At 34.8% G+C, this 25,486-nt stretch overlaps 2 protein-coding genes across 6 annotated transcripts in view; both read left to right on the top strand.

Annotated features, from left to right (window-relative positions):
* The first annotated feature begins 60 nt into the window (after nucleotides 1–60).
* On the top strand, nucleotides 61–1,297 carry LOC6574321 (adenosine deaminase-like protein). Its single transcript, XM_002000338.4, has one exon. It carries the CDS (start codon nucleotides 266–268, stop codon nucleotides 1,280–1,282), a length of 1,017 nt encoding a protein of 338 aa, XP_002000374.1. The 5' UTR covers nucleotides 61–265; the 3' UTR covers nucleotides 1,283–1,297.
* A 680-nt stretch (nucleotides 1,298–1,977) lies between these two features.
* LOC6574314 (furin-like protease 1) overlaps nucleotides 1,978–25,486 on the top strand; it is a 173,644-nt gene continuing 150,135 nt past the window's right edge. For 4 of the 5 annotated variants that reach the window (XM_032727991.2, XM_032727990.2, XM_032727992.2 and 1 more), the window contains exon 1: nucleotides 1,978–2,588. The gene's annotated coding sequence lies outside the window, so the exon portion shown is untranslated. The remainder of the gene's footprint in view (nucleotides 2,589–25,486) is intronic. The other variant, XM_032727994.2, reaches the window with a different exon arrangement.

Raw genomic sequence — 25,486 nt, 5'->3', positions numbered from 1 at the left:
AGAATTCACATGAAAGTAGTAAATAAAAACAAACTACGCATTGGCAAACAAAATTAGTATTATATTTATTTAGTTGGTTTGCATTTTCCTTTCATTTGAATTATTGAAAATCATATTTCTTAATAGCAGGCGTATGTTAATGTTGTGTATGCTGTTAAACAACAGCTGATAGTGCCAGGGCTACTAAGCACTCCCAAATATAAATAAAAAGCCAAAACACAGCTGACAATAAATACAAACTCCCAAATAAATTAAATTACACAAAATGCTACAATTCTTGCGTAATCTGCCGAAAATCGAGCTGCACGCTCATCTAAATGGCAGTTTGAACATTGACAGCATCCGCGAATTGGCGGCGAAAGTTTATGGCGTACAGACAAAAGAATTTTCTACATTATGCGAGCGTTTCATTAAATTCGAGAAGGGCGCGAAGTTGGACGACTGCTTCGAAAAGTTTGGCTTCGTACATGAGCTGACTTCAACCAAAGAGGGTCTGGAGTACGCCACCGAATTGGTTATACGTGACTTCGCCAAGGATAATGTCATATATGTGGAGCTGCGCACCACGCCCAAGGCGAACGGAAATATGTCCCGTCGTTCGTATCTGGACACCGTTCTGGGTGTCATAAAAAATAAGTCCGATCTGTATAAGATCAAGGTAAAATTACTGCCGTCCATAAACCGTGCCGAGCCGGTGGCCGTGGCTGAGGAAACTGTCGCCTTAGCGGTGGAACTAGCCACAATCGAGCCAGAAATTATAGTTGGTATTGATTTTAGCGGAAATCCGAATCAGGGCAACTTCAAGGACTTTATACCAGTATTAAGCAAGGCACGAAACCATGGTCTAAAGCTGGCCATGCATTGTGCCGAAGTGGATAATCCAGTAGAGATTAGAGAGATGATTCGCTTTGGCATGTCGCGCTGTGGCCATGGCACATATTTATCTGACTCTGGTTTCGAGCATATGAAGGAGGAAAATATACCCATCGAGTGTTGTTTGACGAGCAACGTCAAGTCCGGAACTGTGGCCAACATTGGGGCCCATCATCTCAAGCAGCTGATGGCAACATGTGCACCAAAAGTTCTTTGTACTGATGACAGTGGCGTATTCGATACGACATTATCGGACGAATTCTTCCTGGCAACAGAATCCTTCGGTTTGACCAAGAGTCAGTGCATCGCGCTGACAATGGAGGCGGTGGAACATGCGTTTGCCACTAGAGAAGAGAAACTAATGCTGAAAATGCAGATTTATAAATATACAAGGCTTCAGAATAAATAAAATGTAGATGCAGAACTCTATAATTTTTCCGTTAGCCGAAATCGGCTAAGCGCTAAAGCTAAAGCTGATATGTTCACTCTCTCTGTTTAGCTAACAGACTGCGAGTGCAACTGTTGCTCTCTGTGAGAAATTATTCAGCACTGTTAGATATATGTTAACATAACAGCTTAATGGCACTGCAACGTTGCAGTGCTTGAATAACAAAGTTGATTTAATACATTATCAATGCAGCTGAATATATTAGATGCAAATATTTTTCAGTTGATTGAAAGAATATTGTTAATTTCGGATCAAGAAATTACATATCTCTGGCTTTCTAACAAATCTTAAATATAAAGCTAAAAAGCTTTTTACGCTAGTTGCGCATCTCTTGCTGGAATCACTCTGTTAAATAACCGAACTTGATTTAACAGTTGGTAGTAGTGTGATGCTCTCGTGATCGATTTAAACTCACGACAAAACAGCTAGACGCACATATATAATGGTCACATTTTTTTACTTGAGTCTTGAAATTATATTGAATTAGTATTAAGGTACATCAATGCATAGCATTTGGAATGATAAAGACTTAAAATTATAATGTTGATATTCAAATAATTATGTTGAATTGAGCGACATCGTGCCATGTTGGCACACGCGTTCATCTCTACGCTGTTATTGGCGCGCTCTTATAAGAAAAGTTAACAGTGTTTTCCGCCAGTAATACTTCTCTTGTCCGTGCGTATCGTCGCGTCACTGCGTCGCTTCGTTCGCCGCTGGTATTTTCGCTACGTTGTTTATGTGTTCGTAAATAATGATTAAGTGTCAAATAATTTTTTAAATAATCAGCCGAAAATCATTGATGATGATTAGCTATTAAAGCGATTAACCGTTACGCATATGTATGAAATTTCATACGTATTTGCAAATATAAAGCATTTTTATAACGAATGCCGCGCTGCTAACAACAACAATTTGCTATTGTTTAACAACCACAACAACAAGAACAGTGCCCGCATACACAGAAATCCAAAATCTAAGCGCCATTCCGAAAGTCCATGAAAAAAGAAGCACAAAGTGCACACAAGTGCTGTTATTACCATTGGTGTAGGCGTGCGTGTGCAGTGGCGTATGTGTGCGAGTGTGTGTGACCGAGCATGTGTTTGTGATGTTAAATGTTGTTGTTACTTAGCCCATTCCGCAATCTAGTGAAATATTCAAATATATATTTATACATGTATATGTATAAATAAATATTTCAGCATAAACACAAATAATTTTGTTGCAAGGTGCAAACAACTATTAAGCAACCATTTACAGTTTAAAGGTGAGTAATACAAAAATTAGATATGTATATAATAATATGTTGTGGAAATCACAAATGATGAAAGTACCGTTTTGTGCGTGCTGTTCTGACGTGTGTGTGTGTGTCTGTGTGGGTGTAACAGAGCGCGCGCGCATTTTTGTTTTTGTTTTGCTTTTACTTTTGCCAAATAACACAAAATGCGGTCGCCGTCGACGAGGCTAAAAATGATTCAAATATTTGCGCTAATGTGTAAAAATACGCTGCTGCAGCTTGTTGCATGCAACGCGCGCCGACGGCGGCGACAATTCAGCTCCCGTTTTTCGTTTCATTTCATTTTCGTCTCCTGTTTTGCTTTTGAACCTGTCAGCATGCACATTTTCTGTAGCCTTTGCGTTTGTCTCTCTTCTCATTGTTGCATTTTTGCCGTTGCTTATTTTCTCTCTGTGTGTGTTTGTGTGTGTGTGAGTGAATGTGTGTTTTTGATTTTTGTATGCGAAGCTACATTTTCTTATATGCACACACACAAAGACAATGTAGGCATGCAAGCATGCCCGTGTTATTTGGTGTTGTCTTCGTTCGCTTTGTTTGTTTGTTTGTGATACCGGTTTTGCTCATTCACTCTCCCTCAGCTACGCTACATTTTGTCTTCCTGCTGCTCTCACAACGCGCTCTTCTACTCTTTATGCTGTTGTTGTTGTTTTTGTTGCTGCACAGGTAGTTGGTGCTCATAGTTTACTTTTAGATTTCTTTTCTACGCTTCTGTGCGTGTACAATGTTGTTGTTGTTATATTTTTCCCCGTTTGCTTTGTCTTAATTATGTTTTATTTGCTCTCAGCAATTATTAATCTGATTTCTGATTTTCTGTCTCTCTGTGGCTTGCGTTGCCTGTTGTGAGCGCCTATTAAAAGTTCAATTTGATTTTCTGTCTTTCGCTTTATTGTTTATTCCACATTTTGTATAATTTAAAATTTTTTTGTTCTCATTATACATTCTTTTTATACCCTGAACCCATTGAAAATGGGAAATCAGGGTATAATGGTTTTGTGAAAAGTATGTAACACGCAGAAGGAATCATCGCAGACCCCATAAAGTATATATATTCTTGATCAGGACGACGAGCTGAGTCGATATAGCCCTGTCCGTCTGTCCGTCCGTCCGTCCCTCCGTCCGTCCGTATGAGCAAAAGGATCTCAGAAGATATAAGAGCTAGAGAGCTGAAATTTGGCATGCATACTCGTGTATACCATAGGCAGTACGAGTTTGCTTTATTTTTTCGATAACTCATCCGATAACTTTTTTATCGAGAATAATCGAAAAATCGACTTTGTTTTTTCAGCTTAATTTGAACACTTTTAGACCTGGAGACTTCAAATTTGCGTTGTATATAAAGTTAATGGATACAAAGATTTTGTAATTTACAGATTTTGGATACCACGCCCCATTCGCCCCCAATTTGTAAAAAACGCATTTCAAGTACTAGAGACTTGTGCTTTGGAATGTACACACATTTTAGCCATATGATGACGCTTTGAAAGTTTCATTAAGATCATACGTCTACAAAAGAAATTATTCAACAAATAAATTCTCATAATATTGCCCACATTGCAGCGCAGCCCAAGCGCAGTCGCTGTATGTATGTATGAATAAACGAAGTCCAGAATGATTAGAATATCAGTTTGGAGGGTTCAGGGTATCTCCTAGTCGAGCAGTCTCGACTGGAGCCTTCTTACTTGTTTGTTCTGTTGCCAAGGCCGTTAAACTTTGTTAATGGATTATTTAAAGCTTATTTTCAGTACCTGATTTGTTTAATTTTTTAGCCTTGGTAATATTTTGGATTTGTCTTTCTTTTTTAATTCGGTTTTGCTCTCAATTTAGTTTTGGAATTTTCTCACTTTCTGGAATATAATTGTTTGTTTTTATTTTCATTTTGTTTGCATCTGCTTTATGTTGGACATTTTGCTTGACGTCAATAACAAGTTTTTGCTACAGAAAAATTGATTCGGTTTGAGTATATATATATATATATATATATATATATATATATATATAGTTTTATATTTTATAATTCGAAGTGAAAGATTTCCAGGAAATTTGATAGTTGTTTACTGTCTAGATTATGTTTGTAGCATTCTCAATAAGACTTAGTTTATAAGAGAAGTGGGAATTATTGTAAGTTCTACTTAAAGTCTGTAGGTTAATGATTAATTAATAATTAAATGAGATATAGTTGAATTCTTTGATTTATTTAGGTTTATTGAATATATCCCAAGGGCTTTGCACATCATCTTAGCGTAAATATATCAGATATTATAGATTTTTTAAATATTTAGTTTAAACTTTAAATGATAACTTTAAAGCAAAATCGGTAAATTTGCATTTTAATATATCTCCAGCATGGTCAACAGATTCTTATCGATATAATTATTAAAAGATTATCTGATTATTGTGTTAAAAACGTATTAAAACAATTATGAACTATTACACAAATTAAAAGCATGTAAAAAAGAATTTAATAAGCAAATGAATAAAAGAGTTCACATTAAATTTTATATTGAGAGTTTAGCGAGCTGAATGACCGATTAAATCTTTCAGAAATATTAAATTATTGGCATTAACAAGACGTTTATTAAGTTGTAGACAACTTGTCGTATATGTACATACATATACTATATCTATATATATATTTGTATAATACAAATGGACAAAAACGTTGTTAGCCTCAAGAAGTTTTTTGGTTTATTTATTTTTAATGGGAATCGCAACATACACGTCATACACACACACACACACATACCCATATGTACACTCCTCCACATAAACGAAATACGAAATAAATGAAAACATAACTGAAATTATTCATCTTTTGCATTGAGTACTTTGGCGTCCGACCGACCGCAGCGGAAGGTCTAAGGTCTGCATGAGACCCCTAAGGCCTATGTGTGGGCCCTTCACGCCGCAGCAGTAGCAGTAGCTTGTGTACATAAATCATTTCCAATTATAAGCATATTAAACACATTGTGCCTCAACGCAAATAGCCAAAAATAGCCAGCCACAAAAAATATATATCTATGTATATGCATCCATATGTGTGTGCTAGTGTATGTGCAAAAAAAAAAATAATAATAATAAAATAAAATAAAAGGCAAATAAAATCCTCATAATTCTATTAATACTGTAGTATCAGTAATATACAGTATGCAGTTATATAGTAGTACTCCAGAAGTTGAATAAAATATATATAATCTTTCTATTTATTTCTATATATTTATTTTTATATACTTTTTTATAAAACCTTAGAGTACTATATAATATAATATTTTATTGAACAATTGCAATATCTTAAATACTGAATGCATTGTATTCAAATAATGACAACAAATTTAAAAGAGTTTACTTATCCAGTTATACTGTCAATGAATCTCTTTCACTATTTTTGAAAGTTTTTTTGACCTATATCTTAAGATCTTTTGCAAACAGTTTGCTCAAATTTGTTAGTTTTATAAAGAAAGCAGGGCTCTATTTAAATTTAGCCCATCGAACAATAAGCGATCGCTCACTAAACGAAGAAAACTAAATTTAGATATATTATATGCGAGTTAATGTACAGCGATATGTGAAGGCAAAAAGCATACGCGTTTTTGGCATACCCTGGGCATTAAAAGCAACAAAAAAGAGAGGGTTTGCCATATAAATATGTATATACATAAACAAACAACAAATGTTTTACACGCCCTCACAAAGAATTGTGGAAAAAGTACGTAAACAATATAAGACACTTTTTCGCACGCTTTCGGGCTGAAAATTTGCTAAGAAATTTTTGTTTATTTTCATTTGATTTAAAAAATGCTTCAGTTTTGCTCAAATTTAGATTTTAGCTTTCAAATCAATTTTCCACTTATTCATAAATTTACTTATTCACAAAGCTAGCCATAATATATCCAATTCGTTTGCTGTTTATATGTATACGAGAATTTGTTCGGTTCATAGTTGAGCTCAAGCGAACTTTAGCATCATTTGAAAATATGTTTGTGTATATATGTGTTTACTCTATGTACACTCAATTGTAATTGATTTATCTTGACAATCAATTAATTAATTAATTGTATACACAATTTGTTGTTGGACATTCCACTACTGCCTAATTGCTCCTCCTTGTATGTAGATTTACCCATAACATTATATATATGTGTATATAAATGTTAAATGTATATAAATGTTAATCGGAGTGTTTATATTTATCGTAGGCTTTAAGGTTAGCATGTTGTTTAATTCCATTAATGGTCAAATATTTGCTGCTCTCTCTGTATTCTAACGTAAACGTAGATTTTATTATTTTGTGTACTTCTTTATTCTTCATTGTCTTTGCGTGACATTCGTAAAGGTTATATACATATATTTCTACCATTAACTATATTTATTCTATTTATTCATTGATAAACGTTTCAATTCCCAACTCTCAAATATAACTTTTAAATACAGTTTATTTGCTTTCCTCTTCTTCTTCCTCTTCCTGTATTTCTACTTAAGATTGTTGTTGATTTTCCTTTTATTTTGCTTATCATTCGTAAATATTTATTTCTCCCCTTTTACTCCTCAGTAATGCAATTTTTTTTAGTTGTCTTTTGCATTTGCTCTCTTGACTGTTATCACTTCCCAATCTTTTCTGTTCCTCTTTGTACCTTCTTCGCCAATGTTTTGTTTGCTTTCAAGTGGGCAATTTTTTCAGCTGTTGCCTAGGAGTGAAGTATAGCCAAAGCTTTTTAGAACGCATTTTATTTATGTTATCTGCGTTATTTTTATTTGAAATCTACTTTGCTGGAAGTTTGATGTGCATGGGGTACAGCAAAGGTTTTCGGGGTCAAGTTGCTGGAACTTTGTCGAAAATGGAAAGCGAAGAGCAGAAATTTCAAATGACGAGCGAGTGGCACAGGATTAGCTTTGCTGTTAACTCAATGTGGCCAAGCTTGGGGCGTGACTCTGCGCTGATATTGCAGTTAAAATTGGGCGTGCCTCGAGGCGTAACGTTTTTCCTTTTTTCTTGGTTTTGTTGGCGCATTGCCAACTAAATAGAATCCAGTCAGGCAAGAGGAACCGCATAGGGCAAATGTAAATAGGAATTTGTCGTAGTATGAGAATCAAAAGCCCCAAAAATGCTTTGCCAATATCTGCAGATCTGCTGGAGATGTATACATATATGTATATATGTATATATGTATATATGTATATATACATGTTTGCTTCATTTTAAAGTTAGGCCAATTCATTTGGCCGTAGTTTCTGCCTATTTCGCTGGCAAATGCGACACGCTCGCGACATTGACAAAGAATAACAACTCAGCTTAGCATTGGCTCGTTTCACGTCCTCTTCTCAGCCAGACGGCAAATTATCAGAAATGTATATGTATGTGTGTGTGTGTGTGTGTGTGTGTGATTTTTTTCTTTTTGTATTTTTCCAATTTACCCAAAATACCGCCCACAACCCTCATGGCAAGCCCATCGCTCAGTTTTTCAGCATCTTGTCGGCATTTTTCTTTGAGCTGCCCTCGACGTGCGGCGCATGGCAAAGCGAGGGAAATGCCGGAAAAACTGTCTGACATTGCCATTGTTTGTCTTTGGCAGTTCCCAAAAACGGAACAAGCTATGCACATACCACACACACACACACACACACACACACACACACCTACACACTCAGACGCGCACTCGCATGTATTTTGATAGCTGCAGTCTAGATTCTCGTTACTTTTCGCTTTTCGCTTCGCTATTTGCTTCTCCTCGCGAGACACTTTCAACTGTCTTTCGTCTTTCTTTCGCAAAGGAAAACTTTGAGAAATACAGGAAATCCAAAAAGAAAAAAGTTGATCTCAAACAAATTAACGGATATTGCAGATTTTGCGTTTCTTTTGTTTCAGTTGTGAGCTTTGGCAACTTTTTTCTTTACTTTTTCGACCAGTTTAACAGAATTGTCATTATGCTGAATCTTTGGCATATAGGCATATAGACATATGTATACGTATGTATGCATGTCTTTGCATATATTTGGTAATCTGTCTTCAAAGCGGAAGTTATCAGGGATTATCAATTGAGTTGAAATCATAATGAGTTTGTTGCATAAGACATATTATGTTATAAATATACATTATTGTTGCGTAAGCTATTAATTAACTAAACATGTGTGTTAAAATTAGGCCTCTGGGTTATTTTAAGCTTTCACTTAAGTAATCAGCTGAATTCTGCTAACGGGTATAATCAATTAAAGTTTGTAGGGCATAATACATTTTGTATAAAGTGTGAAACGCTTGAAAATAGTTTATACATATGTATAAGTAAGTTCTTTAATCAAAGCACCATTATAAATAGTATATAGTATAATATAACACAAAATATAGTTCGAAAATTATATAGAGCATTTTAGATATATGAAATAGTCTTTACATGTATACCATTTTACTTAGCACTTACCTTAATATACAAATTTAAAAAAATATATTCGTTTCATATAATTTGACTGATATTTTTCGAAATATCAGTTGAGAAAAATTCTTTCCTAATATACGTCTAGCTGTTTCTTTCTGGCACTTTTCAACACTGCTTCAGATTGTTATCAATGCTGGCAGACTGTTCATGCAAAAGGAACTTTGTAAAGTGCATGGAAAGCAGGCAAAAATATATTTGAGGCAAAAACATTTTTGGCAGCTATCAAGCTACAAATGATAACATAAAAGTTATATAAAATATATTGTATATACTTGATAAAAATAATAGCTACATAAACGAAGCAGATGTGCATGAATTTGTATTTATTTACATATATACAATATGTTTATATAGTTATTTCCTTCGGGGCGCAAACCTTTTGCAAATGCTCATGAGCCACAGCTGTCTGCCCTTCTCAGCTCGCCACTCAATTACTTTTCAAAGAAATACTTGAGCTTCTGCATTTTAACACTTGATTTCATATGCAAATACGAACAATGCAAACTTTAAGGCGTCGAATGGAGTTGGTTGGCTGAGCAGGGGGTGAGCGGGAAAATATTTATGTGATATCACAAAATTTATGGCATTCACTGTGACATCTTCGTTCGGCTTGGATTTGTATGTGTGCGTGTGTTTGTGTGTGTTTATGTTTGTTGTATTTTTTGTTTTCGGTGAGTAACTTTTGAAAGCAATGCCAAGAAGTTGTCATTGTATTTGCGTTAATACTCTATCTAATGGGTATGTAAATGGTTTCAATACATTTCCATTCAATGTCAAGCTTCCATTCAATTAAGCTCACTAGAAGTCTTAAGAAAATAAGAATGATTTGCTATATTACTATAGAATATTGTATTAGAGTATAGTAAAGTACTAGTACTGTAGAGTATCTGCATTAGTTTATCATTTCAATTCAGCTATGAAAGCTAACATTCTTTAAGAAGATTTCTTTCAAAATGTCAAATAATTTAACTAAACTTAACTAAAAATCGAAACTTATCGATTGAAAAGATTCTCAATCGATTTATAGAAAAAATTGATTTACTATCAGGACATGTTATTTGATGATTATCTGAAGTGCTTGAGATGACTTTGTATTGCCTAAAAATATATGATTTAATCAGTTATTCAGCTATAATCAGTAGATATTGTATTGCTCAATATTTATCGTTTAATTATCGACTTTAATATCGCTTTAGAGTTAATCGAATATGTTATCGATATTTCTTATAAAATCATGCCGTAATATTTCATTCTTATCAGGATACAGTCAATATTTCAAACATTTCCACAATTTTGTTCTGTAAGGGTATATCGACATTCGACTAAATTGACATATATAAACTTCTTTCACTTGTTTTGCACTCGCTTTGCTTGTTTGGCAAAGTTATACACTGCTTTATATGCTGTATGTACTTTTTGGCACGTGACAATAAATTGTTGTTGTTTGCACTCTGTTGAGTTGCAGCAATTGTTGTTGTTTGTGCCTCCTCTGTGTTCTTCGTCATCTTCTTCTTGTTTTAGTTGCTTGCAAGTTCTATGTAATTTTTGCAGCCAAGTAAGAAAAGTGTGTCATAAATGTCATAGTTAATATTTGCTGTTCCCTGCTTTTTGGCAACTGGCTTAAAATGCCATGTAAGTTCACAGAGTTTCCGCAAAAAGAACGTGCAGCAGCACACACACACACACACACACACAGATACACACATATATAAATGTATATATATACATGTATATATATAAGATATGTATGTGCGTTATGTGGTTTTATAAATAAAAGAATTGCGCGCTCTGTCAACCTTGACCCGTTAGTCAATTCACTTGCCGAACAAAGAGCAAAAAATTTTAAAGAAACGAAAATGTATATAAAATTGCAGTGCGGCGCATTTATGGGAACAACATTGAATTCTGCTCTGTGTGTGTGTGTGTGTTTGTGCTAAATCCATAGCCAATAAACCACAAAACCGACACACATCTGAGTGCTCATACCTTAAATTAGATGGCGGCTCATCCAACAAAAATGGGGAAAATATATATATATATATATATATATATATATGGAAGAGTGCACTAAAAAAAGAAACACACAAAGTTTTTAGCAATCTGTGCGAGTGCATTGCTAAAAATGTAAGAGTGCTTGACTAGGAGATACCCTATAGCTGCTTGTTCTGTGACTTTTCTTGCTAGAACAGCTAAAGTAGAGTACACAAATTGATTTTATTTTTAATTTTTATATTGATATCGATTGGTTTTCAAAAAAAACTTTTTGAGTTTGAGTTAACAGAAAAATATTTTATATTTATATATTAATAAGAAAACAAAGAAAACCAAATATTCGGATTTTATGCATATCTTTGCCACGTATATACTTCACTAACTTTGTTATGTACAGGGTATCAAAGGAAAAATATCGGTAAAAAAAAAAAACTGTAACTCGATTGACGACTGCAGAAAAAGTAAAAATGCTCTAAAAAGCTGTACATGAAACCCAGTGCAGAACATTGAAATTGTATCACTGTTTGTAAAGCCGCCACATGCATATATACATATATGCACACACACACATAGACGCACTCTTATAGCACGCTTATTATGGCGTGTAATTAATCATATGGCCTACTGGCATGGCAAATGTAATCGAATTACTTTGTGCCAAGTGGCAAAAATTGCATGTGCCGCTTCAATGCACTTCGATATTGAGATACTATAAAACACGATAGGCAATGATATGCATTCGTATAAATACTAACTACTAACTAGTTGCAATGGCTTAATAACTAGTTTATCAAGGAAATTATTGTAATTAATATTTCGAATATGCAATTACACATATAGTCGAAGGTTGCAAAAATGTCGATATCGATATCCATATGTAAGATACAAAGACAATGTTATAGAAATATCGATACTTCTTTGAGCTATCTAATAAGAGTTTTTCTAACTTATTTGACAGTAAAACTTTTAACTCTTGAAGTATATGAATTATTAAATATTTGTATAGAACTTTATCAATCAATTTAATCGATAATACTATTGTAAATTATTCATAAAAAATATATAAAATTGTTAAATCTAATTCATATTATTTGATATTGGCTTTTCCAATGGAGAACCGATTCCAAAAAATAGAATAGCTTATCGACTATTTACCTAATAATCGATAAACCATTCCATTTTATTATTATAAAATTGTCTGATTTACAGCCGGGATGAACCATTTGTTAAGGAATTCACTTTGAAAAAATATTTGTATATATTTTTCAGTCTATTTATCAATAGAAAAGATGAAATTCATTGATCGTTCGTTGCTGAATGCTCATATTTTTGCTCTACTACAATTTGAATAATTTCCACAGTTCAGCAGACAACAACTTCCCACAAATTTGCATAAATGAAGCTTGCTTGCATAATGAAAGGCAGATAAACAAACTGGAATCGACATAAGGCAAAAAGAGGAAAACTTTGATGTCTTAAATTCTCAACTTAAATCGATACAAAATTCTAGAAAAATAAAATGAGAAGAAATTCGATAAAATTTATAGCACACAAAATGTGGAAAAAGTGCAACTTGCAACAATAAATTGTGCACCTTATGACGTTCATAAAAAAAAAAAGAAAAGTACGCACACACACACACACACACACACACACAAATATATATATATATATACACACACAAAAGCACTCAACGAACATTTTTCATTATGCTTTTTAGCTTGATTTTGCAGCCGTTTACCCCTTCGACTATCCTGCGTTTGCTTCATTTTAACAATTTTTGTTTTTAGTTTTGTGAATTGTTGTTGCCTGTGCGTTTTTTTTTTTTTTTTGGCTGACTGCACTTGGCCTAAAGTTGATTGCATGACATTGTTCTTAGTTTTCGCTTACATATCGTACATATATATAGCGAAACCAAACCAACGCCCTGCATTCTACCCTAACTTATCCTTAGTCTATTCTCACACCCATACACAGACACACCTCAGTTGTTGTTGTTGTTGCTGTTGTTGTTGAGTGCGCACGCGATTTGTTTACATTGATTTTGTTGCTGTACACAATCAGAAAGACTCCGCCCAGGTTTCTCCCTCGCCTCAGACGGAGCACAGCATTCGCAATATTATTGAACAAAAAAAAAAAACAAATATATATAAAGTAAAATGGATTCAATAGAAAAAAATGAACTTTGATTTCTATTTTGTTTTGTGGTGCAATGTTCTTGCGGTTGTTATATACATATTTACATACACTACAAACGTAGTGTGTTATCGATATATGATGCAGTTTAGCTTGAATATATGTACATATATGTAGCATATGATATATAAATTTTTGTAATATTTTCTACAAATGATTAGGGTTAAAATTTAGCAAATTTTATCAGTGCAGGGTATTTCCCCTTCAGCAGTACAATTTTATATATTTCTTATTTAGTTCTAAACTACTTGAATGAATTTCAATTTATTTAGTTGCATTTTGTTTGAACTCAATGCAATGATAAATGTTCACATAATAAACTTGAAAAATGCGCATTGTAAGGCCTGTTCCGAGAACTGAGAGAGAAGAGGAAGTCTGTCCGTCACGATTCTCAAGTTCTTCAATGAGTCGATTTCTTTTCGTATTAAGGCTAAAGCCAGAGTGCGTTGATGACTAAGACAAATTGTTTTCACTGCATGTGTCAGTCGTTTAAAAATAGTTGAAATATGCCACAATCGGGGATATAGTTGGATGTCTGTGTACTTCAATAGTTTTTGGATGTTTTGCACTTAAAGCATCAAAAAGAAACCTAAATTATTTTCAATCAATGAGTGCGTTAAGTGCTGCTGCTAATTACTTTTAATTACCTTTTGGATTAGTTAGCACAGCTGTTTTTTCTTGATTCATTTCGACAAGTTAGTGATTTAGTTAGTTGGTTTAACGAGTATTCGAGTGATTTTCCATTTACTCTTATATTTATATGTAATGCAACAAGTTTGCTTCTGTACTTCTTGCTTCTGTGCTTCTCTACTTTTAAATAACAGTTTTACCATTCAAAATTGTAAATGAGAGTTATAGAAAGAATTATCAGAACTTTTCTGTGTTCTGACATTCACAGAGCCAGCTAAAATGTAAATGTCAATCAATTTCTATAATTAAATAAAGAACAGCAGTTCATAAGCTCAAACAAATAGGAAATATATAAAAATGTAATTAGCATTTTACTTAATTTCAAATCTTACAGTATAAACGCAAACTGAAATTGGACTCATAAAGTTGTCTATTTATTTTAAAGAACCTTTTATAGCTGACGATCCGTTAGGTTCCGTTAAGCTATTTATGTATTTATAATAGCCATTTTGCCTCGGTCATTGATAGGTTGCCATAAAAACTCCGGGTCCTTAAGGTAATAACTTCAGACTTGTCGATTATTATAATCGATAACGTGCTTCAATGATAAAGTCGCAGACGCAGTTGAAGTTGAAGTTGAAGTTGAAAAAAAAAACAGCTCCGCAAAACTTGACTTGAATTTAATGCAATAACTCATGTATAACTCTGTCTAAGCTTCGTGGACTACAAAATACCCTACAATCTATAGATTAACAAATTATATTATTTTTTTTTTTTGTTTTTTGAGTATTGTTATATGTAGATGTATGTATATGCATATATATTTTTTCTAAGTACTTCACCTAAATATTACCTCCAAGTATTTCCACCAAGTATTTCCTCTAATCCTTTATGGTTTAGCTGAACGATGACGTCCCTTTACTGCGCTGCACAACTGACCCCCACTGGGCCTGGACGACTGAAGAAATGCTGCAGCCTCTGCCCTTTATATAGGGCGACTTTCAACTCAAACCCCAAGTTGCGCTCAAATGTTGAGCCCGGCGACAGGTAGGGGTCGTTGCAGTCGTGCTTTGAGTGATCAATAGGAGCACTCTCTCCAGTTTCAAATTGACTAAATACGTATACCAAATGATTACTGCTGCATACATATAGACAAGAAGAATACAGAGAAACAGACGGAGAGCCAGATTGCCGAGAGATTGATAGAGAGGCAGATTGCCGGCTTACCTCATTACTCTGCTCAATAATGTATACGTTTAATAAGGCTAGATAAATTATGTACAATAATAATATGATATTTATAATTATTATACATCAGTTTCTTCTGCTCTTATCAATTATTATTATCAATAAGCTAGACTACTTTCAATGTATACATAAGTACGTCATCTTCTAGATGTTACATATCCTTGCATAAAACATTATGCTCTATTAAAGCACATTCATTGGATGCAGGGTATAAAAAATAAAAAGTTCCGCTTTGTCGTTCCTTTCATCATCGTCAAAATCACAAAGAGCAACAAAAAATGGTATATATATATATACATATATATATATATATGTTATATATGTATATATTTATATGTGTCTATAAAAAATTGAAGTTTGCTGCACTTTTCATGACATTTTCACCCATTCCCTTGCACTTACAGCTGCAACAGAGTTGTCAGCCCCCAGTGTTAAGGTTTAAAAAAAAAAAAACAAAAAACATGATATAGAGATGAGAGTGTGTTAAGGTACCAATCCGATTATTAATAAAAAAAAACTTGCTATGCACATAAAAAATCTATAAATGTATTGTTCACAATATTTTCGTGTCACGATGTATATTACAATAATTTATAAACAAATCTTAAAATTTAAATTCCAGTATATCGTACAACATGCAGTCATATTCACGACACGCACCCATCTCTAGCTTACCAGTTGCAACACTTTTGGGTTCAGCCTTTTTGCTGTTGCTTGCAGTTGACATGTCTTTTGACACTCTGTGCGCTTTTTATACCCTGAACCCATTGAAAATGGGAAATCAGGGTATAATGGTTTTGTTAAAAGTATGTAACAGGCAGAAGGAGGCGTGGCTGACCCCACAAAGTATATATATTCTTGATCAGGGCGACGAGCTGAGTCGATTTGGCCCTGTCCGTCTGTCTGTCCGTCCGTCCGTCCGTCCGTCCGTCCGTATGTATGAACGCGTCGATCTCAGAAGATATAAGAGTTAGAGACTTGAAATTTTTTTTCTTAGGTCCGTGTGTATCACGCGCATATCAAGTTTTTCTTTTTATATCGATAACTACTCCCGATATTTTATTATCGATTAAAAGCCTTATCGAAATCTAGTTATTTAATTATATCTCCTACACCTTTAGAGCTAGAGCTTGCAAATTTTAAATGTAGACTTATATATATTTTATACAATTTCGATTTTTATTAAAATTTACCCCCCACTCCTATTTCCACCCCCTCACCCTCACCTTTGTAAAAGGCGTATTTCAAGTACTAGAGGCTTGTGCTCTAGAATGTAAACACATTTTTACCATATGATTACGCCCTGAAAGTTTCATTAGGATTGTACGTCTAGAAATTAAATTATTCAACAAATAAATTCTTATAATGTTGCCCACACTACAGCGCAGCCCAAGCGCAGTCGCTGCTTACTGCGCAGTTAGCAGAGCGCATTGTAATACGTGCGTGTGTATGTATGTGTGTCGAAAAGAAGTGCAGACTGATTAGAATATCAGATTAGAGGGTTCAGGGTATCTCCTAATCGAGCAGTCTCGACTAGAGTCTTCTTACTTGTTTTTTTTTTATTTTTTTTATTTTTTTTTGTATAAGTATTATGAAAACTTTATTAAATAAATAATATTATTATTAAATAAATGCAAATGTATTGAGAAACGATTTGCTAACGTTTTATATTAAAATATAAATAAAATTTAATTAGCCTTATTATAAAAAAAAAAAGAAATAAAATAAATAAACTAAAATAGTTTTAATTAAGATTTGTTGTAGATTTTAATTTTAATAATATAATAATTGTAATACAGAAACAAATGCATATATTTTATTCATATTTAAAACATCTTTTACGAAGAGAAAAAGCTTTTTTTTTTAGGATATACAATATTCGACTTCGACTCCTTCACATATTACACATTGTTAAACAGTTGTGCTGCGGCATTTAATTAATGTTGATAATGTTGCTTTATAAAATTGCGCTTTGCGGCTGTTATTGTTGCATTTGCTGCTGCGGACGCTGTTGCCGCCTAATTAAAGTGTCATTAATTTGTATGCATCAACATAATTATGAATGAATAAGTCATAAGGCGCTTAGTTGATTCCGAAACCGTTTGCTGTTGCGTTGCATCCTCCTCCAAATGGGCAACGCTCGAACGCTGCTGCTCTGCACTGACCCGCTCCGTTGACCCCACTTACTCAGTGGCCCATTGGCTTTTGTAGTTTTATTTTACAATTTTTACCAGTTTACTTTTTTTCGGATGAGCTCTTGTGTTAAAAATTTGTCTGCCAGTTGCGCGTGAGTGATTTACATGCTTTATAGCAGGGGTCGACCTATCTTCCATATAGTTTTTTTTGTTTTGTGGCTTGTTCGTTAAGCTACCCAATTTCCACGTGCTGCTCGAAAAAACAAAAACACACACACATAGATACATAATAATAAAATATTTTGTTAAAAGCAAAGCTCCATTACAATCTCTGCTCATGTGCATTGTTTTCATAAATGTTGTTGCTATTTTAATTTATTTAAATTCTATATTTTTCTTTGACTGCATTGTGGTTTATTGAACTTCCGGTGGTGCGTCATAGTTCTTTGTTGAAATTGACTTTCTTGCCTCTGTGGTTGTTGGCCTTTGCTTATTTATTTTTGCAACTATTTAAACAGAGTATTCTGTTAATAAGGCGGTGTAATATTGCTCTTTGTATGCATTGTTTTACTTTGTGCTTTAATATATGTTGATGGAGTGTATAAATGTACTATTACACAATATATGTATATACGAGTATATGAATTTCTTGATAGTTCTAGCTTTTACATAATAATGTTTATAAATTTTTTACTTAACATTTGCCACAGTCAATTTGTTATGTTACCACACTTTTCACGTCTGTCTAAAGTTTTCTGATTAAAAACTAAAATTGGCAGCATTATAGCTCCTCACACTTATCTAACCACAATAACCGCATAATACACTGGTTTCTCTTGTCTTAAGCAAAATTTAACTTCTATCCCCTTTGTGAGCCAAAAGTCACGTATAAAATTCAAAAAAATTGCTCTCTCAGTGCCAAAAGCCCGTCAAATTGATTTTTGTGGCAAGTAAATAATCAAATCAGCTCTGCCATTCATCGTGGTTGTTCTTATATAGATATATACATATAAATAAATATATATATATGTATATAATATGAGAGCGGCGCCAGGCACAAAGCCTAACAGAACCCCAACCAAATCAAAAAATCAATCTCCATCAGAAGGCAAACGCCCCAAAAATTGTAGTCATTAGTTTTGGCAGAAAAGAGCAACAAAGCTCGCTGAACAAAAGGCCAGAAAACGGAATTTATGTGTACGTGTGAGTCCATAGATATATATGTATATATAGATATATATGTATATATATATATATATATATATGTATAAGTTCCTGAACAGGAACCCAACTACTTAGCCATGTTGGGAGTCAGCGTATTGGCATTGTTTAAAATGCAATAGCGCCCGGTTTTGGCCCCAATTCTCTACCTCTCCTTCTCTATCTCTCTCCCTTTGCATCCCCCTCTCTGTCGCTTCCTCTGTGATGAGTCGCATCAATCAGCGCTGCCATTGTCTGAACTTGAAATCGACTTTTAAGCAGACGAACGGACGGAAAGACCGACCAGTCGGTCGGGCAGTTAACTTGGCCTGGCCAACATAAAAGCCTAATGATCAGCGCCAGCGATTGAGTTACATGCAGCAAATCTCTGACGATCGCTGAATCGCACTCAACTCTTTCCATCTGCCCATCCCATACTCCCCTCTGTGGCCTTCCGTTGAACTGTCCACAGTTAATCACGAACTGGCCAAAAAGAATGCCGGATTAAGCCAAAGGGAACCAGTTTTTTATTTCGTATTTCTTTTTTTTTTATTGGAGCGCCGGCTCTGTAGTACCTTCGTTTATTATTATACCCTAGGCAGAGGGTATGACAGAATTCAAAATATGGTTTACAATTGAGTTGCATTTGCTTAACATTTATATTTTTGAGATAAATTGAATGAAAGATCTAAAGGAATATTTCGATTAGAGAGCAGACAAAAGTTCGAAGTAAATGAAAAGAAAGAAGAGAGAAGTGTATAAAGCGTAGATATGTGGAGCTACAGAAAGGCGAACATAATTAAAGATAAAACAGCAGCACAGAACAGATGGAGGACAGATACGCAGGGGACTGAGGGGCCAAGAAGAAAGCCGAAGGTAGACAACAGCAGACAAAAAGTAAAAGAAAGATAAAAAGACAGCGACAAGCAAATGAAACTGCAGCATCATCGTATTTTGATTTTATTACCAAACAATATCTAATCTAAGAACTCTACAAAAATTCTACTCCTCCGATTCTTCTCTATAATTCCAATGCACTTGGAGAATTAAATGAAACTAAATTGTTTAACTCTAGTTATTTCATAAAATTATATAGTATATCTATAGTTTGGTCTTCTAAGAGATTCTGCAGCGAATTCTTCGAGCTTTTTAAATAAGATGCTTGGCATGCCGGCATACCGCACAAACTTTCAGCGTACATAATTAACCAAGACTTGTGAGTGTGTGTGTTGTGGTGAGAGCATTAAAAGTTCGACTTGTTTGTTACCTCAAAGTTGTTGCCTTTGGCGCGCGCTCCGGCTTGTTTTTTGTAAATCAAGTTTGCAGTTTTTGGAGTTGTTGGCGCTCGGCGATGTTTGTTATTCTGCGGGATGTGGCGCAACTCGTTTCATTTTATTTTTGTTTCTTTTTTATTTTTGGTCTTAAGAGTTACTTGGTGGTTGGCTCTGGCCGGGCCCCTCTGCTTGGCTGTTTGGCATATTTGTTGGCCAACAACGGGCAACAGTCAACAAGCAAAACGTGCACGCCAAAATATGCAACTGCAACAAGAACCGCAGCAGCAGCAGCAGCAGCAGTCGAAACAGCCATAGCAACAACAACAACAACAACAGTCGCAACATGAGGCACCGCCTTGGGGCGCGTCGTCATTCCGTCTAGCTATGCTTTGGTTGACTTGTCAGTTGGCTTCCTTTTGTTGTTGCTGCTGCTGCAGCTGATGTAGTTGTTGTTGTTGTTGTTGCTCTTAAGGTCGAGCCGTTTGCCTTGGCTATCTGCCAATTGTTTGGCAAATTAACAGCGAAAAGGAGTTTTGCTGCAGCCACACTCAACACACACACACACACACACACACACACACACAGACGCACACACCCGCACACACAGTAGTTGATACTGCTGCTGCTGCGGCTTCTGCTGCTGCGTGATGTCCTTCTGCCTCGCGAAATGTTGCCAAACATTTAAATATGCCTTTGTTTGGATTTTCAGCTCAAATGAGCTTGTCGTGGCCAAAAGTTGCCGCCGCCAGTTTGCCCAGCGTCTGCGTGCCACGATAATCTGTGGCATGCCAGTCAGTTGCTGCTTCTTGTTGTTAGTATTAATTCTTTCTATACCCAGCAGCAGCTCTAAAAGCCAAACGGGATATATTAAGCTCTGTTGAGCTCCACAAGAAAGTTAAACAAATCCCTTAGCCATAATTGCATAAAATTGATGAGAGTTACTCAGAGTATTTCATTCATGCTTTACATCATATATATGTATATACGATTTAATATAACTTAATTTGATCACATCGCATAGCAGGTTATGTAGATTTGTGAACGACATCGTTTGCAAAGAAATCTGGCACAATTTTTTACATATTCAAATTTGAATACAGGGTATGCCATTGTTTGGCATATATGCCCTTTGTTTTGCTGTTTGGCTTCGGCTTTTGTTACTCTCTGCGTTTGGCAACGTCTCGCGTCTTGGTTTAGTGCGTTTATCTTCATTATGCCATTGAATTTATTCATGCATCCATATTTAGTTAAATTACATGTTCGCGATAAGACGATCCACAGATCCACAGAGCAGACCTCAATCGCCATTCAGATCCTCGCTCAATCTCAACCATCGTGGATCTGCAGCTCGAGAAGACGCCCGTTTCAACTAATTAGTTGAGTGTGTTATTTTTAAGCCCTTTTTCCTCTCGTTTTTTGTTTGTTTGTGAATTTCCAAGAAAAGCGCTGCTTAACGTACGTAATTTGACTTGCTTGCTCCTCGATTCCTTATTACATTATTAAATTATACGACTTGCATTAAAAGTGTTTTTTCTTTTCTTTGCAGGTGAGCAAACCGTTTTTCCTTTGGCCAGCTGCAACACAACTCCTTTATCTTCTTCTTGTTGTTGTTGCTGTACTTAACCGGGTAAATATTTGCATTTTCTAAGAAGTTTTCAAGAGTTTTCATTGCAAATTGTTAGGATGTGGCTTTTATGCTGCTTAGTGCTAAGCAAAGTCGATGAATGCTTAAAGTCTGTGCAGCTGGATAATTGAGCTAAGCTAAGCCAGAATATAGAACTAAATAGAAGGGTTTTACAGGAATAAGCATAAGTAATACATTTATATAATTAGAGTTCTACTTTACCTTACATTTATTCAATGAATTTGTATATATTGAAATAAAATAAAGCAGAAGCTTTAAAGCAACATAACTGTATACAAAAATGAAAATAGTTGTTTTTAATAAAGTTCTATCTTCTTTGCCTCTGGAATAAATTTATATTAATAAACAAAATTAACAGAAACTCGTTCTGGCATGTTCAATCTATACCAAACTATAAATTTTAGTTTTTTTTCTTCTTAAAGTTTAAAGTTAGTTTTGTAAGGTTTAGTTTAGTTTATATTCATGAATTTCATTTACCATATCCATATCTTATCACATACATATAAATTCTGTCTCAGCTTCACCAATTTGCAGTTAGTTTCAATTAGTCGCCGCTCAGACCGCAAGAAATACATAAAATCGTCGAATTATGTTGCCAATAGCTGCTTCTTTAATCGAGTCTATATGGGAAGACAGAAACAGAAAAAAAAAATGGTTAAAAAAACTAAACCGACAACTGCATCGTCGTCAACTGGATAAACCAAAATGTCAGCAAGTTTTCAGTTGCATTTCGTCTTTCGGGCTTCTGACGATGCATCTTATTTTTCCACAACTATGGCTTAGCCATATACGTATCTACTAGATGTAGATATGTATATATGTGTGCACATATGTATACACACATGTATGCTCTTTTTATGTATATATAGTCAGATAGCAGTAGACATTTTATAGGTTAACCGCTTTGGTTTTGGCTGACTTCACCTTTTTACGCTCGATCGGCTTACAATAAAATAAAAAACACAGCAAGCAAACTAGAGACACTATGGTTAGCTGCGAGCTGAGAACTCCAAACAATAAATGTGAAACAAGCTCAACTTTTTGTACTCGAACACTGCCAATAAAACAATAAAATGTTGTCTTATCTTAACACGGCAAATCAATTTCAAGACGAAGATATATATAAAAGAACTTGGCTTCAAGCGGAAATTGGCAGCACTCGGCTGGCGGTCGGCGGCTGGTGAATGGCAATTGCTTTAGTCAATGTTGTTATTATTGTTATTGTTGTCGCTGAAGTTTTGCAATTAAAATGCCATTGAGGTGTTGTCCATGTTGTTCTTGTCGTCGACTTTAATGAGCTACAATGGTCTCGGCCTTGTTGTTGTTGTTTTTTTTTTTTTTTTTTTTTCTAATGCTCGTATGCCCGCTCAAGCCTAAAACTCGCCCAACAGCATTTTGTCTGGCTTGCTCAAATATCCATCATCATAGTATTAGAAAGTCGTCTGCCTTATAATCTGCTTTTAATTCGAAACTTTTATTGGACTGGATAATTATTCTTTTTTTACACATACTAATTAGTCAGCTTTTTATTTATTTGATTTCAGCAGGGATTTATATGTACTTTTTCTTATGTATATATATTCGTGTATATATTTATTTAGATTTCTGGTGTATCGCATTAATGTTTCAATGAAATCATTCGAGAAATATATTAATTCAGATTTTAGCCAAGAGATTTTGCTTTTTTGTTTAAGGCGTATTCAGACACTAGTCACTTGTGTTTGAAAGTTTAATAAATATACCATCCGACGAGTGTCATATCATTCAGCTTCTGTCATGCAGTTTCATCGCATTTAACTTCTGCCATAAATTCCTTAGAAGATCTACATTAAGAGCATATGTATATATTTTTATGAATCATTCCTGAGCAATGAGGATACATTTTTCCACAAGTTTCATATTCTTCAAGTTTTGTTTTTGTCACATCCACTAGAAGAGTTGGCCCACAGTTTCTGAGGCATTCATGGGGTTATACTTTTTTCCTGAACGAGCAAATTGTGATCAATATTTCCACAAGTTTTATTAATGCACTTTCCATCGAGTCTCGTAGCACTCAGCTTTTGTCATGCAGCTGCTTGAACTACATATTTGTGGATTTATATATACTTTATAGAATTTCGGTTTTTATTATAATTCAACGACCACCCCTACCCTTAAATTTGTAAAAGGCGTATATCAAATACTAGACTTGTGCTTTGGCAGATGCATGAATTTCAATGTTATATCACGATCTGAGGAAGTTAATCCATCAACAAAAAAGTTATTAATGTTTTAAATTCCCGTAGTATATACACACTGCAGCCCATGCGTGTTTATGCGTGCGCGCCTGTGTGTTTGTTTCTTATGTGAGTAGAAAGACGCGAAGAACTATTGATATATCAGTTCCTCGTAGGGTTCAGAGGATCTCGTAGTCGAGCAGTCTCGACTAGTTTTCAATTTTGCTTTCAGCGTTAATTTATGAAAATCGATAACTGTAGTTTCGACGATAGTTTGCACTTTATCGATAATTGCTATTAAACGCGCACATCAAATAAAAATTCGTGCCACTTCCTATGGCTGCAACTTGTTTGGTTTGCGTGAGGCTAAACATTTTCAGTTTGTGCAACAAATGTCAATACGACAACAACAACATGCTGCACATGTCAAATTTTAGCATTGGGTAATATCGTGTCCATCAATAAGTGCAAAATTGCATGTCATTTGCTAACCAAAACGGCGCTTGCTCCATTTTCCATTTAGCATTTTCCGCTTTCCTCACTTGCCGCCGCTTCCCACTGCCATTTCACACAGTTGTCGTCAGTCGCTGCAGAGTGTGTGTGAAAAATGTAACAATAATTGAAATTTAATAGCCGCGAAGACAGCGGCCGCAGTGGCTGCCACAAGGGGCAACATCATAAAAAATAGTTGCAGAGAAAAAAAGGCCCCGTGGCAGCAACAGTAGCAGCAGCAGAGTAGATGCAGGACGACGAAAACCTCATTCACTTTTACTATTATATTCATAGGCACAAGGAAATATCAAAGCAGAAGGGCCTCAAGCAATAGCTCTCGACTGCGAGATACCCTGTAAGTGGAGATGGAAGTAAATTTCATTGATATAAATTGTTTCCAAAAATTGTGTGAAATTTTATATCAGAATGATTCTTTAGATTGTTGAAATCTGCATATGCTTAAAAATTGTATTATATTTAATTATTAATTTAGAGCTAACTTTTTATTTATATTTAATTATTTATTTATATTTACTTATATATGCATTTTTATTTATATTCATTATAATGTATAAATATTTTTGTGAATTATATAATATGTAATTAAATGATCTAAGCCAGGCTAATCGATAATATTTGAATCATCCGATTCATTCCAATTTGCCAAGAGCCTATATACTCCATTTGAGAATATATTTAGCGAATGCAGGGTATTAAAAAATTGTGCACACACGTCTCGAAATCGCCGTTGGCTGTGGCGCATGAAAAGCTTTTGGCTGAAAATAAAAGTGGGTCAAAAGCTGTAAATGATATTTGTTCTAGTTGGTTTAAGATGTTGTGCGAATACACACACAGGCACACACACGCACACACCCACGCACCTGCATACACACATAACCGCTGGAACTTCCTTTATGCTTTTATGCGCGATTTGTTTGCCAGAAAGCTGTCTGAAAGAAACTGTATAATCATCATCTACTTCATCAACAGCATCAGCATCCAGTTATTAAAATGCTGAAATATGCTTTAAAGGGAAGAAAAGACAACAAAACAGAAATATCAAAAGAAGCTGCCCAAATACGTGTCAAATTTAACAACTGAGCTGAGTTGTTAAAACACAGAGATTGTATAAGGAACAGATAGGCCGAGGGAGAGAGAGGGAGAACGAGCTGGAGAGATGCCATTGAACTTTTGGAGTTCGTATTATAATGCAATCTGTAGACGTCAACATTAACCGGCTGCTGCTCGGACAGTAGCAATTAGCATTTGACTGCAAAGTAGCCACAGTCCAGATAAAGTATATATACATATATGTATATACCCCTATGCATATATATATATATATATATATGTATATGTATTAAATACTTTAAGACAATTAATTGCGCCTCAAAAATTTCCAGTTTTTTGAGTCA

This window comes from Drosophila mojavensis, unplaced genomic scaffold (genome assembly GCF_018153725.1).
Source record: "Drosophila mojavensis isolate 15081-1352.22 unplaced genomic scaffold, ASM1815372v1 contig_277, whole genome shotgun sequence".
Taxonomy (NCBI): Eukaryota; Metazoa; Arthropoda; class Insecta; order Diptera; family Drosophilidae; genus Drosophila; species Drosophila mojavensis.
The sequence above is the reverse complement of the archived record's forward strand: the minus strand, read 5'-3'. Positions and strand labels throughout refer to the sequence as shown.

Excerpts from the sequence above, each read along its gene's own strand:
- LOC6574321 (XM_002000338.4), top strand. The coding sequence starts at position 266 with ATGCTACAATTCTTGCGTAATCTGCCGAAAATCGAGCTGCACGCTCAT.